Genomic DNA, 12399 nt, shown 5'->3' on the forward strand with positions numbered 1-12399 from the left:
TTGCTTTTTATCCTTATTTTCTTTTTTTTCTTTTCTTTTTCATCTGCAGATGTAGATTTAGAAGAGGCTGGAAAAGAGGGTGGAAAAAGCAGGGAGGTTATGAGGCTTAATAAAGAAGGTAAGTGGAGCTACTGGTATTTTAGTGTTAGCATGTGTGGCAGAATCTTCACAGGATTTCGACTATAATGTGAATTGTTCTGCTGGGTACAGAGTGACTAAGGCTTGTCAAAAATTGAGCACACCCAGGTGACTACTGCTTCGTGTTAACTTCTTTCAAAGTATAAATACAACTGGGGGGTAAAGAGAGGAAGACTGTTGAAGGCAGAAGTTTACAGCACTTCAGCTGAAGTCCATGTTTGGACCTTCCGATGCCTACCTGCCATTCACCTTTGCAGCATCTTTGCTAAATGATGGGGCATCGAAATGTGTGAAATGAGCATTTCACAAACATCCCAGCCTTCCTTGTGGGTAAATACACAACAGCTTAATGAACCCCACATGGTCAGTCATTCCAGCAGCTACTTCTCCACTCTCCACTGAAAATCATTGTACGTGGCAAACCTTTGCAGCAAGTTACATTTGGCCAACTTTGTGCTTGGTCACAGAATGTTATGTGGCCAGCAGGGTTAGGGGCGTCTGCGTGTGTGGCCTCTCCGCCAGTCACTCATCTCTGTTTGCCCAGAATGGAAATACAGTACCTGAAATGGGACACAGTGAGTAGATAGGTCATCCCAGACTGAGGCAGGCAAGTGAAGCCACAGCCTGCTGGAACTGGGCAACAAATACACATAGTCGTCATAAATAAATCATATCTTGTTCACATTTGTGAGCCTGCCATATGTAACTCTGGCCTATGAGTTTCACATGGAGCAACTCCAGAGGCGACTTTCAGCTGAACAAATGGATGGGTTCATTTGAATTGTGATTTACTAGCTGATGTCTTGTAAACATGGTTAGCTGAAATTGGGGTGAGGGGATGGCGTGAGGGGGCAGAAGAAGTTGGTGGGAAATATTGAAAAAGTTCAGCCATAGCTACGCCATAGGAGCGTTGTTCACCCAAAGTGAATGGGGAAAAGGCCGTTAGACTCCAAAAACTGGTCTCCCTCATAAAACGGGATATCATCTTCTAAGGTAGCTGAAACCTGCTTGGAAAGACGGAACTCATTTTGTAGATCGACGCCTAAAACAGTTGGTTTTCTGTGCCCAGTCATTTCCTGACCATCCAGTGAGAGGAAAATTTGTGCTTCAGAAAAAACATGGAGGTTAAAATGCATACATATTCAAGGACAGTTCTCTAGCATAGTGATTCTGCTAATTAAGCACTTTGATTGGGAATGAAACCTTATTCTAAAGATGTTTGCCTCTAAATATCAGTGTGATCTTGACACGTGTCTTTAGGATGCACAAGGGAATGAAGTCAAGTGGACTTCTTACAAGCAGCAGCTTGCTTGTGCTGAATGTCCATGTGGGTTAGCAATAGATAGTATCACTAGGGATTGTTTTTCTTCGCAAACTTTCGAGATCTTTAAAAGCTTATGGGACTCAGTTATCAGACCATTGGCAATGAAAAGGTTTCCATGAAAGAAGATGAGGTTGTGAAAACCTTTAAATTAATGTTGAGTAAAGGTCATGGTATGGCACAGAACTGGCACCTCTTAGGCCTGGTGATTGGTTATGACTATAACACACAAAACTCATATTCTGCACCCTCCTCCCTGCTTCTGTTTCAAAAGACTCTTGTTCTCAGATTCTTTTTGCCTCTTGAGAGGTAGATTATTTTAAGGAAAAATGAAAAGCTCTCTTTTCCTCAGAAGTCACAAGTGGTACATCCTGCTTATTATATCCTTTGTCCTGTAAAGGTACAAAGATTCAGCTCCTAATTATACGTATTTGCATTAAGAACACCCACTGTTCAGTGTAACGTGCAATTGCTGAGTTCACCAAATAGCCATGTACAGGCTGAAATCTCTTTGTTCATGGGCCTGGTGGAGCAGACTTGGTTAGCAGTTCCTGAAGGTCTTCCTGGTATATGCACACAGATAGAATACACATATACTAAATATATACTCTCTCCCCCAACCCACTGTGAGGAATTCAAGGGTCGAGCTGGTACTCTGGTCTGTGTCAGGGTGTTTGGTTGCCAGGATCTGCAGAAACACTGGTTGCATTAGTCTTGCCATGGGCCCTCTTGTTGGAGTTGTCATGTAGGAGGTCTCTGGATGGATACGTGTTTGTGGATGGGTCTCTGCAGGACACAAATTGACTTAGGTGTCATTGTATTTATCTATGTGTGTGAACATATGTAGCTTGACCATGACTCTGTTGGTAGTAAGCAGGTCTTGAGAGGAAATTTGGGCTTTAATAACAGTGAATGCGTAAAATAAAATTGAGGAATTCCAATGGAGAAATGAAGGGATATGATCCAGATTTTGATATGATTTTTTATTGTGATAAAATAAACATAATATAAAATTTACCATTTTAATCATTTTAATGTCTACGATTCAGTAGTACTAAGTACATTGACAATCATCACTACTATTCATTTCCCAAATTTTCATCATCCCAATGAGAAATCCTGTACCCATTATCCACTAACTCCCCATTCCCTTTTTCTCAGCTCTGGTTAACTGCTACTCTATTTTTTGTCTCTATGAAGTTTCCTATTCCCGATACATGGATGATGATATGTGTATATATGTGTATATATCATACAACATTTTCCCTTTGCTTATTTCACTTAGCATAATGTTTTCATGGTTCATCATACAACATTTGTCCCTTTGTGACAGGCTTATTTCACTTAGCATAATGTTTTCATGGTTCATCTCTGCTGCAGTATATGACAGAATTTCATTCCTTTTTACAGTTGAATAATATTCTGTTGTATGTATATGCCATATTTTGTTTATCCATCTATCTGTTGGTGGACATTTGACTTGTGTCCACCTTTTAACTATAGTGAATAACGCTGCTGTGAACATTGTCGTGATGTGATATTTTTTAATAGACTAAGCTCGGGGAACAAAGTTAGGCTAGAAATGTGAAAACAGAATCACTTTTGCCTTCTTTCTCCATCTGGCCACAGCTTCAGGACTTACAGACTTTTTAAATAACTTGATTATTGTAATATAATTCCTTCTCCATTCCTCATTTCTTTAACCTTTTTTGTGTGTCAGTTCTCTACCTATATCAGTAGGAAATGTTAACCGAACGCTCTGAAATCTCTGCAATAAGGTCTTCACATCATTGTTATTATTTCTTCCAAAGTTAACTAAAATTATAGTCAAGAGGAATTTGGCAAATACTTTTGAATCTTGCCAAATCATCACCTGGGTTCGGAAGGTGTTGGTAATTCCATGCTTGGACGCAACCATATGGGGTTATTTCAAGGGCGACCTGGTATGGCGAAAGGATCAGGAGAGAAGGCTTTGAGTCAGTTTCCTGAGTTCCCATATGTGACCTTGGGAACATCACTTCCCTTCTCTCAGCCTAGTGTCTCACTTGTACATTAAGGAAATGGGATTAAACATCCCCTAAGATCCCTTTCAGACCTCTGAACCTAAGTTTCTCTATTGAATGTACCTACACTTGAGATGCAGTTATACCGAGAGGCTGTTTGTGAAAAAACTTAAAAAAAAAAAAAAAATCAAGGCCTCACATTAAAAATATCTTGAACTACTACATACTGGGTTCATTTTCCTATTTTGTAATCTCTTGGTGGCGAAAATCACCGCATGCCATACACAAGCAATTCTTATGAGTGGTATGTGACCTTTAGGGCTCTGAGATAACTGAGGGTTTACGTCCAAGCCCAGGGCTATGTGTTCCCAGGTGGAGAGTAAGTTGACCTAGGTCAGCTTGGACCAGTCAGGTACTGAGATTTCCTAAAAGGAGGGGTCCCAGAAACCTCATTAGCCTGATCTAAGATATGAAATGCATTTATGATAGAAAATTCCGAGGAAGGCCATTCATCTCGCTAACCTTTTAAAATAATTTTCTCTCTAGCTTCATAGATTTATTCGAAGACTTTTTCAAGTTAATTGAGAAAAAGCTCGATGATTTAGAAAGATATTCCCCTTTTCTAATTGCCTCACCTGAACTTTTTTTCTGAGAATGTCAATTCATAAATAAGGATCAGGGTGAATATGGCTCATAAGTGTCCTGGACTATAATATATAAAACAGAGACAATAACAGGGTCGTTGTGAGGATTAACAGAGAAAATAATATAAAAGGGCTTAGTACATGGTAAGCACTTAATGGATGTTTGCCTTTATTCTTTTTTTAATGTGGTTATGATTATCATCATTTCTTAATGAAACTAGTTCTAGGAAACTTTATTATTATAATTAACTGAGATTTTTAAGTAATCGGTGATGAATGGAAAAGATATAGTGTATCAGAAATTTCATTTTTAGAGTAAACCATGTTATAAATTTATAAAGCTATGATTTTTAAAAATCTGATTCTATGATATCTATGTTTTTAATGGAGTGCAGTAAATATATAGTCATTGATAAGTTTTATCAAGAGTTAGAGAAAATACTTAGGCTTAGGCAGTTGTGGATAAGAAGGGTTTATGAAGTTCTTTCTGGGGATGGGGAGGTCTATAAAAAATCTAAAAAATAATTTTTTAAATGATCAATAAGTTGTTCTATCTGATCACTGAGGAAAAAACAAAAAGTCCTCAACAGATCCTTGTTCAGGTCTTTTGGAAGCCTACACTAATTACTTTGGGAATTTGTCTGTGTTTTAATGTTCCCGGATATTTTGATTTGATGTAGGTAAACTTGTAGAATGCTTCCAGTTTGAAAACTGTTCTAGAGCCCGTAAGATCTTGCTGTGACTTTAAGAGTTTGCTTTTCTCCTGAGATGCTGGTGGATAGAATTGGGCTGGGACGCAGGAGGAAGCAGGGAATGTTGAAACATGTTAGGCCAGGTTTTAGGAGTCTTGCACTTATGGCTAGATGGGAGTGAATTGGAGGAAAAGATGGTAACTGACCTGGTAATAATGAAATGTTCTTAGAATCCAAGCCAGAGAAGCCGGCAACAAGTGGTGGAGATTTATGGGAAACTGTGGAGGGCTTCCTTTTATCATTATACAGACAGCTCCATTATCTATGCTAATAGAAGATGAGAAGACACCAAGTCCACAGATTACACAGATAAACCTCATTTTCACCATTAATTTCAACTTCTTTTTCCATTAAGCCTACCTTCCTCCCCTTTTGCTCACAAGCGGCAACATTTGTCCGCTTTGATGTTTCATTATCATCTCTCTTCTCTTGCCCGGTGTTTGAGATGAAAGGACAGGAGAGACAGAGTGGCCTAAAGGTGGTAGGGAGGAAAGATGAAAAGGAGAAGAAGTAAGGGCTTGGAGAATGAATAAGCTTTACAGTTGCATCCAACTGATGGAGAAGGGAGAGTGCTGTGACCAAAACAGCAAAGCTGAGAGAGGGCATTTTCAAAACCATCTAGTTTCTAAATGGGTATCTCTTTATTACATACACATATTTCCATGTGTCTGAGTTTTCATGTGGAGAAAATGTGGCTCTAGCTCCTTCCAAAACAGGAAGTTAGGCAAGGTGGTCACTCTTTGAAACACTGTGTGTGGTGTGATATTGCCCTCTAAGCACAGTTACACTGTGCTGGGTTCTCATCATAGGTCATTCTACAAGAATAATTTTTTATCTCTAGATGTAGACTCTTGTGTGCGCGCGCATGTGCGCACGCGCGCACACACACACACACACACACACGCGCACGCGTGCGCGCACACACGCTTATTTCTTTAAATAATGTTCACATGTTATAAAATTCAAAAGGATATGCAGTGAAAAAGAAAATTTCCTCCTCCCCTGTCCGCAGTTGCTTGTGTATCTTTCCAAAGATATTCTGTGTGCATTCAAGTAGATATATAGTTTTTTTCTTCTTGTTTTTTTCTTCTTGTTTTCTCATGTGGATGATAGCATGCTATAAGTATTGCCCGGTATCTTCCCATTTCCATTTATCTTAGAGGGGGGTCCATATCAATTCATAAGGTACTGTCACATTCTCTTCTTGGTGCCTGCATAGTGGGATGATAATTTAAGCCTCTGGGTGTCTTGCTTAGTTTTTAATACCCCTCCTGCTTCGTTGGCCTTTGTCATGCATTTGAGACTGAGTGAGCTCTCACATTATGCCAGCACTGGCCTAGACCCCGAGATAGAACAGTGAAAAAGTGCAGCTTCTGACTCGTGGCATTTTCATCTTGTCACTGAAGGCAGACCTTAAAAAAGTCATGCAGTCGTGGCCACTGTGGCGAATACTCTGAAAGGGTTGAAATTGGGGCTCTGTTGGAAGGCTTGGCAGGAGGACCTAATTTATATTAGAAACTCAGTGAAGGCCTTCTGAGGAAATTTTATTTACACTGAAACCTGGAGGATGAATGGAAGTTATCCGTGTGCAGGGCTGGGCAGGGTAGAGTTAAAGGAAACAACATGTGTGAAAAAGCCCAAAGTGTGAGAGAATATAGAATGTTCTAGAAACTAAAAATCTGTCACTAGATTGAAGATAGCAAAGCAGAGAGCAATATAAACTTTCTCAGCAGTGGCATTACTTCTTCGTGGTGGGGAACTATCCTATGCATTATAGGATGTTTAGCAGTATCTCTGGCTTCTTCCACTGAATTCCAGTGGCACCTCCACACCCAATTTGAAACAACCAAAAATCTATCTAGACATCGTCAAGGCTGCCTAGGAGACAGACTCACCCTGATAGAGAATCACTGGTGGAAGGTAAGGCTGGAAAGGCAAGAACACAAGAAAAGTTGGCTAATATTCACAGAAATATTCTGCTACTCTGTACATGTCTTAGACCTGCATTCCAGGTAAGTTGGCCTTATCGTTGAATATCCAGCAGACGTATACAGAGCTGTGACTATTCCCCAGCACTAGGCGACATTTGGGAGGATCTAAAGAGAGAGGAGACTCAAGGAGCTCTCAGCCAAAGGTTTCCAAGGTGACTCCTTCAAACCTTGAGCTCCATTCTGCAGAAAATGGTGACAGTGGTGAGAGTCGGGTTCAGATTCTGGGTGGCCCACCCGTCCTCACTGTGGGTAGAGGAGACCCCAGGGCATCAATTCTGATAATGACGGCATTTATTATACAGTGGCCCCTTCACCACAGTGAATCATTAAGGATTTCAGTTTATATTTAAAGTCAGGCTGGAAATGCTACTTGCATTCTGTGCAGTGTGATTACCCATGGGACTTGTCTGAAATGGGGGTACACATGACAAAGAGCAAAGCGGCTGGCTTGGGGATTTCTGTGTATGGATTAAGAAGTAGGAAGGGCAGAGGAGAGTCTGATTCCTGGGGCTTCGGACCCCTGTGCCGCATGGTCTATGGCATCATTTAGGCATGTAAAACCTGCTTACTCTGGCCGGTGGTTCACAGAGCTCGTTGTCGCTGCTTCAGAACTGATTTAGAAAAGTTAGGCAGATTCCGTTTCTGCATGGTATTCTGTGTACATCGTGTTTATGTCCTTCGGGCTAATCCTTCACTCATGACACTTCATGACATCCTTCAAAAGTAGATATAAATGGTAGTAGCAAACACAGTGAGACTGTCCTAGTCAAATCACTTTAATCCAAGGACTCCATACTCTGAAGTCACCCCGTGTTCACATTTGGAAACTGTGATCCTTTAGTGATTGCTATAGGAGTGATGTCACCAAGATGGCAACGTAGGTCATTCCCGATTTCACTTTTCCTCACAAAGAGAAAAACTAACAACTATTCACTGACAAGACACCACTTGAGAAAATCCTAGAATAAGGGAAAGATGCTGAAGCATCCCCCGGACCACAGAGACGAGACAGACCACATTAAAAGGGTAAGAGGAGCAGCTACAGGCTGACTGCTGCCCCTCCCCAGGGCACCACACTCACAGGTCTCCCCTGGGCCTATGGTTCCTCCAGTGGCGAAAGAAAGCCGAGGGGGGGCATCCAGCTTCCCCAGCATGTGGGGCACTCTTTGGGAGTCCATACCGTGTCTTGCCTCCGGGAGGTCTCGGTAGAGTCTGTGGGGCTTGACCACTGGGAGTCTGACTATGACTGCACATGGAGAAGGAGAGTGTTGGCCAACAGGTTGGCTTTTTTCCAAGTTGTACAAACTGAATATCAAGGACTGACGTCCTTGTCTCTCTCCTAAAACTCTTGGTGCAGCGTTCTGCCAGTATGGGTTCCCAGCTGATGCTGTTTGGCTCTCTTCTACTCTCCTGTGCCATACCTTAGATTGGCACTTGAGCCAGATGGACCTGGATTTGGACCCTGAGGCCTTTGAACTAATGGTGAGAGCCCGGGAAATCTCTTTCTACAGCCCAGGAAATCCCTCTCCGCAAGTGGGCTGAGGCTGAAGATCCTTGCCACAGGGGTAGACTCTGCCTACCCAGTTGCCTTTAAGTAAAACTGGAAAGCTTTTGTTTTTATGTAGATGCTTTATCCTTGTACCTGTGGTTTCATAACACGATTCTGCTTGCCAGTTTTAGGAATCACGTGCTTAAAGAAAAAAAGGAAACCAAATAAATACTCTCTAGGGCAGGACACAGTGATACAGGTCACTGTGATGGGCTCTTTGAATGTAGAAGCAGTTCTCAGAGTACCGGCTCTGGGAAGCTAATTGTGGTTCTCTGAACATTGACAGTTCAAGGACACCCTTGGCTGGGGAGGCTATGTGACCCTACTCAGTACACCAGCAGTTCATGGAGTCTTGGGGTAGGGGCAGGGAGACAAGACACCCAAACAGATGACACTAACCAGGGTGTGGAACCTGGTTGAGATGCATTCCTAGTTTGGTCCCATCAGACCGCAGCGATATCTGGTTCTTTTTAAGAGTATATTGGCCACAAAAAGGTAAATACTGTATGATTCCACTTATATGAGGTTCCTAGAGGAGTTAAATTCATAGAGACAAAGAGTCAAATGGTGGATGCCAGGGACTAGAGAGAGAAGCAAGTGGAGACTTAGTGTTTAATGGTTACAGAGTTCTACTTGGCAAAGACGAAAAAGATCTGGAGATAGATGGTGGTGAAAATGAACTATGCACTTAAAAATGTTTAAAATAGTAAATTTTATATTATGTGTATTTTATCACAAAAGTGCATTGGCATCGCAGACTTGGAAGTTTCATGAAGCAGTACTTAAATCTTGACTCAGTCACTAGCTGCGTAAGCAGTAAGAAAAGATAACTTTTCTGAGCATCAATTTCCTCATTTTCGAATAAGAATAATAGTAGCTCTCAGAGTTGTTGTGAAGATAAATAGTTTACTGTCTGGCATACAGTAGGTACTCAATAATGTAAGCTTTTTGTTATGATGATTATTACTTTTACCAGGTACTTGGGTCCTCTTCCTTGCCTTAGTAGAGCTGCCACTTCTAGGGGACATCCTTACTGCTCCAGGATTATGCCTGGGGATCACTAGGCATCTTATGTCAACGTTTTGTCCATGGTTCTTTAAGGATGCCAGGAATAAAAACAAAAGAAGTTGGACCGAGGTCCCTGTGCTATTAGTTTTCAAGAGTGAATCAGCTTCAGTTTTCCAAAATGTGATCATTTGAGGGACCCCGCATTCAAATCGCCTAGGAAGTTAGCATCCTAGACGGCAGTCATGCTAAACCAGAAGGAATGGAAGTGGGCCACAGGAACATGCATTTTAAACAGACTCCTCCCCTCAGGTGGCTCTGATGTTTACTGGACTTGAGAACCACTGTTCACTGGGTATGAGAAGTAGCCCTCAACTCTGCCCACCTTGAGAATCCTTTGTGAAGCTTTTTCGCAGCAGAAACACCAGGACCACTCCTAGAGATTTGGATTCCATAGGTTCCAGTTTAAGATGTGCTTTTGTGTTTTTAAAAATAAAAATCTTAGCTGCCATTTACTGGGCAGTGACTGGGTGCCAGGCACAGAGCTAAATGTGTATTTTCTCATTTAATCTTCATGACCACCCTGTGAGGCAATTCTTATTATGAACCCTGCTTTAGAGATTAGGAAACAGGTTCAGAAAGGTTAAAGGATTTACCCAAGGTGATACAGCTGGGAAGTAGAAGAGCTGGGATTTAAACCCAGAGGCAGGCTGATTCCAGAGGCTGGACTCTTAAGCACTGTCATAAGGTTGTCCTAGGAGTAGGACGAGGACTAAGGTGAGACAGTTGGGACACCCAGGACACGCATTTAAGGAGGCAACACACAGGCTCCTATGAGTGCAGAGTGAGGGCCTCCCTAAATGTTGCATCCTGGGCACCTCACTTGTCTCACACTAGTATCAGTCTTGCCTAGGAGAGCATGTTCTTTAAGCAGAATAGTTAGTTTCTTCACCCTGGTGTGTGTAAGCCTATGGCCCGCTAATAGGGCCCCAGATCTCCCCATCAGTGGAATGCTTTCTCATCCCAGGGCCCCTGCTTTGGGTTAGAGTCCTGGCCTCAGGGAAATCTCAGGCGCTGACTCAAAATGTTCCTTTTTGGGAGAGGTGTTAGCAAAGATGGTTGCCAAGCAACTCCAGGGGCATCTATCTACAGTGATAATTTCTCTCTTTTTCCCCTTTTTTTGAACATCTAGGCCGCTTTTCAGTTTCTCTCTTGGCCTTGGGATTGTTAGTGTTTTCATGAAGGGTGCGCTCCTTTGGATATGGAACAGAGATAGCTTTTCAGTGCCGCTTAGAGGTGTCCTTTTGATGGGCGATCTGCCTGCTAAGTGGGTGTGAAAGACCTTTCCCTTCTTCAGCCACAGCGATGCCCTAGTTGTCACTGGCTCTGAGAGGCAGTGACAAAGAAAATTCTTTGACTGGAGCAGCTGAAAAAGGCACAGAATGCATCTCCCCCATGAGGACAGGGTGATGTGGTAATGTTAGGTTCCCTGACTTTGGATTTCACCTACTCTCCATTAACCAGCACTTAGCATTTCCTACTCAATGGCCCGGCTGGTCCTGGAGGACTCTGTCTGTCTGTCTGTCTGTCTGTCTCTGTCTCTATCTCTATCTCTATCTCTGTCTCTCTCTGTCTCTTTCTGTGTCTCTGTCTCTATCTCTCTCTATGTCTCCTTGTGTCTCTGTCTCTCTGCCTCTCTCTCTCTCTCTGATTTCAGAGACCAGGAGAACCTTTGACAAGTGTCAAAGGTTCCTCTTCAGCACTGTCCTTTCTATTCAGTTGTGGGGTTTCTTTGGCAGGCCCCAGACCTCTTGGTCTGCTGGCTAGTATTTCAATCCTCATTTAAGGGCCAACAGGTTGTGGGCTGGAGCACCTTTCACACATGGCAGAATCAGCCCAGACTGGCAGGAAGAAAGGAAAACACCAGGAAGGTGAAACTGCTCACATTTGGATGAGGTTGGCCCCATTTGGCCTACCCACCCATGACAACCCTGTTAGCTGAGGCTTCTGTTCCCTTAAGCTACGCCCTTGACTTTGACCTCACAATATTTTGCAGAAGCAAGGCAAGACCCAAAGATAAGGTGGAACTCAAAGGAGCCCTGCCACTTTCAGAAGCTCAGACCAAACACTTAATGGCAGAAGACAATTGAAAACAGAGACCACCCTGTTTTTTGCAAACCCAGTATATAACAATTCAGCCTTAGATTGGTGGGCTATTTGCTTTCCAAAAGTAATTATTGGGGTTTCCATTAAATAGTAAATTGTCCTAGAGCTTTTTGAAAATGATATTTTCTTTGCCAAAGTTTTGGTAACACCTACTTTTAGGCCTCTTTTGCCAGCTCCTCCTTCTATTTGGCTCCGTGTCAGCTCACCTGCTCCTTGCCCACACCTCGAACATTCCTCTGTGGTGATTCTGGCACTTCTGCCTCCAGTCCTGACCTCTTCTCTACAGAGTGCTTGACTCAGCCCTCTGGTGTCCTGCATTGGACAGCCCCTTGTGGTTATCCTTACTGCACCCCCAGATCTCCCCCCACAGACCCCAGGCAAGCGCAGAGCCTTCTTTGTGTCTTCCCTTGCCCATTGTCTTCAGGAAGGCCCTCCTTCCCTTTCTCCTGCCCTCCTGCTCTGCGTTAAGAGCAATTCTCTGGCCCTCTCCGTTTCCTTCCACTCCCTCAACCCCCACCCCCGGCTAGCCTGCCTCATAGCCTACCTAGATTTTTATAATAACTGCTTAATTGGTCTCCCTGTCTCCATCTTCCCTGCATTCCACTTCAAAATTAATCGCCTAAAAGTCACATTTTATCAGGTTGTTCCTCTAGTGAAAACTTCCCCATCGACCACAGTTAATACAGTATTTCAGGTCCTCTATGCCTCAGTCCCTTCAAATCCGGACAGGTGGTTTGCCTCTCACAGCCCTTTGGACAAGCCATGTTCCATCCTGATCCCAGTCTTTGCCTCTGTGGGGTCCTCTGCTTCTAGTGCCTTGTCCTCAAGCA

The 12399-nt window shown here is 42.9% G+C and overlaps 1 protein-coding gene across 5 annotated transcripts in view; it reads left to right on the forward strand.

Annotated features, from left to right (window-relative positions):
• Positions 1-12399, forward strand: part of ATXN7L1 (ataxin 7 like 1) — a 212645-nt gene that overhangs the window by 667 nt on the left and 199579 nt on the right. For all 5 annotated transcript variants that reach the window (XM_025041921.1, XM_006925372.3, XM_025041920.1 and 2 more), the window contains exon 2: positions 50-118. In XM_025041921.1, the coding sequence (XP_024897689.1) occupies positions 50-118 (69 nt within the window). The remainder of the gene's footprint in view (positions 1-49; positions 119-12399) is intronic.

Source organism: Pteropus alecto, unplaced genomic scaffold, assembly GCF_000325575.1.
Source record: "Pteropus alecto unplaced genomic scaffold, ASM32557v1 scaffold109, whole genome shotgun sequence".
NCBI lineage: Eukaryota > Metazoa > Chordata > Mammalia > Chiroptera > Pteropodidae > Pteropus > Pteropus alecto.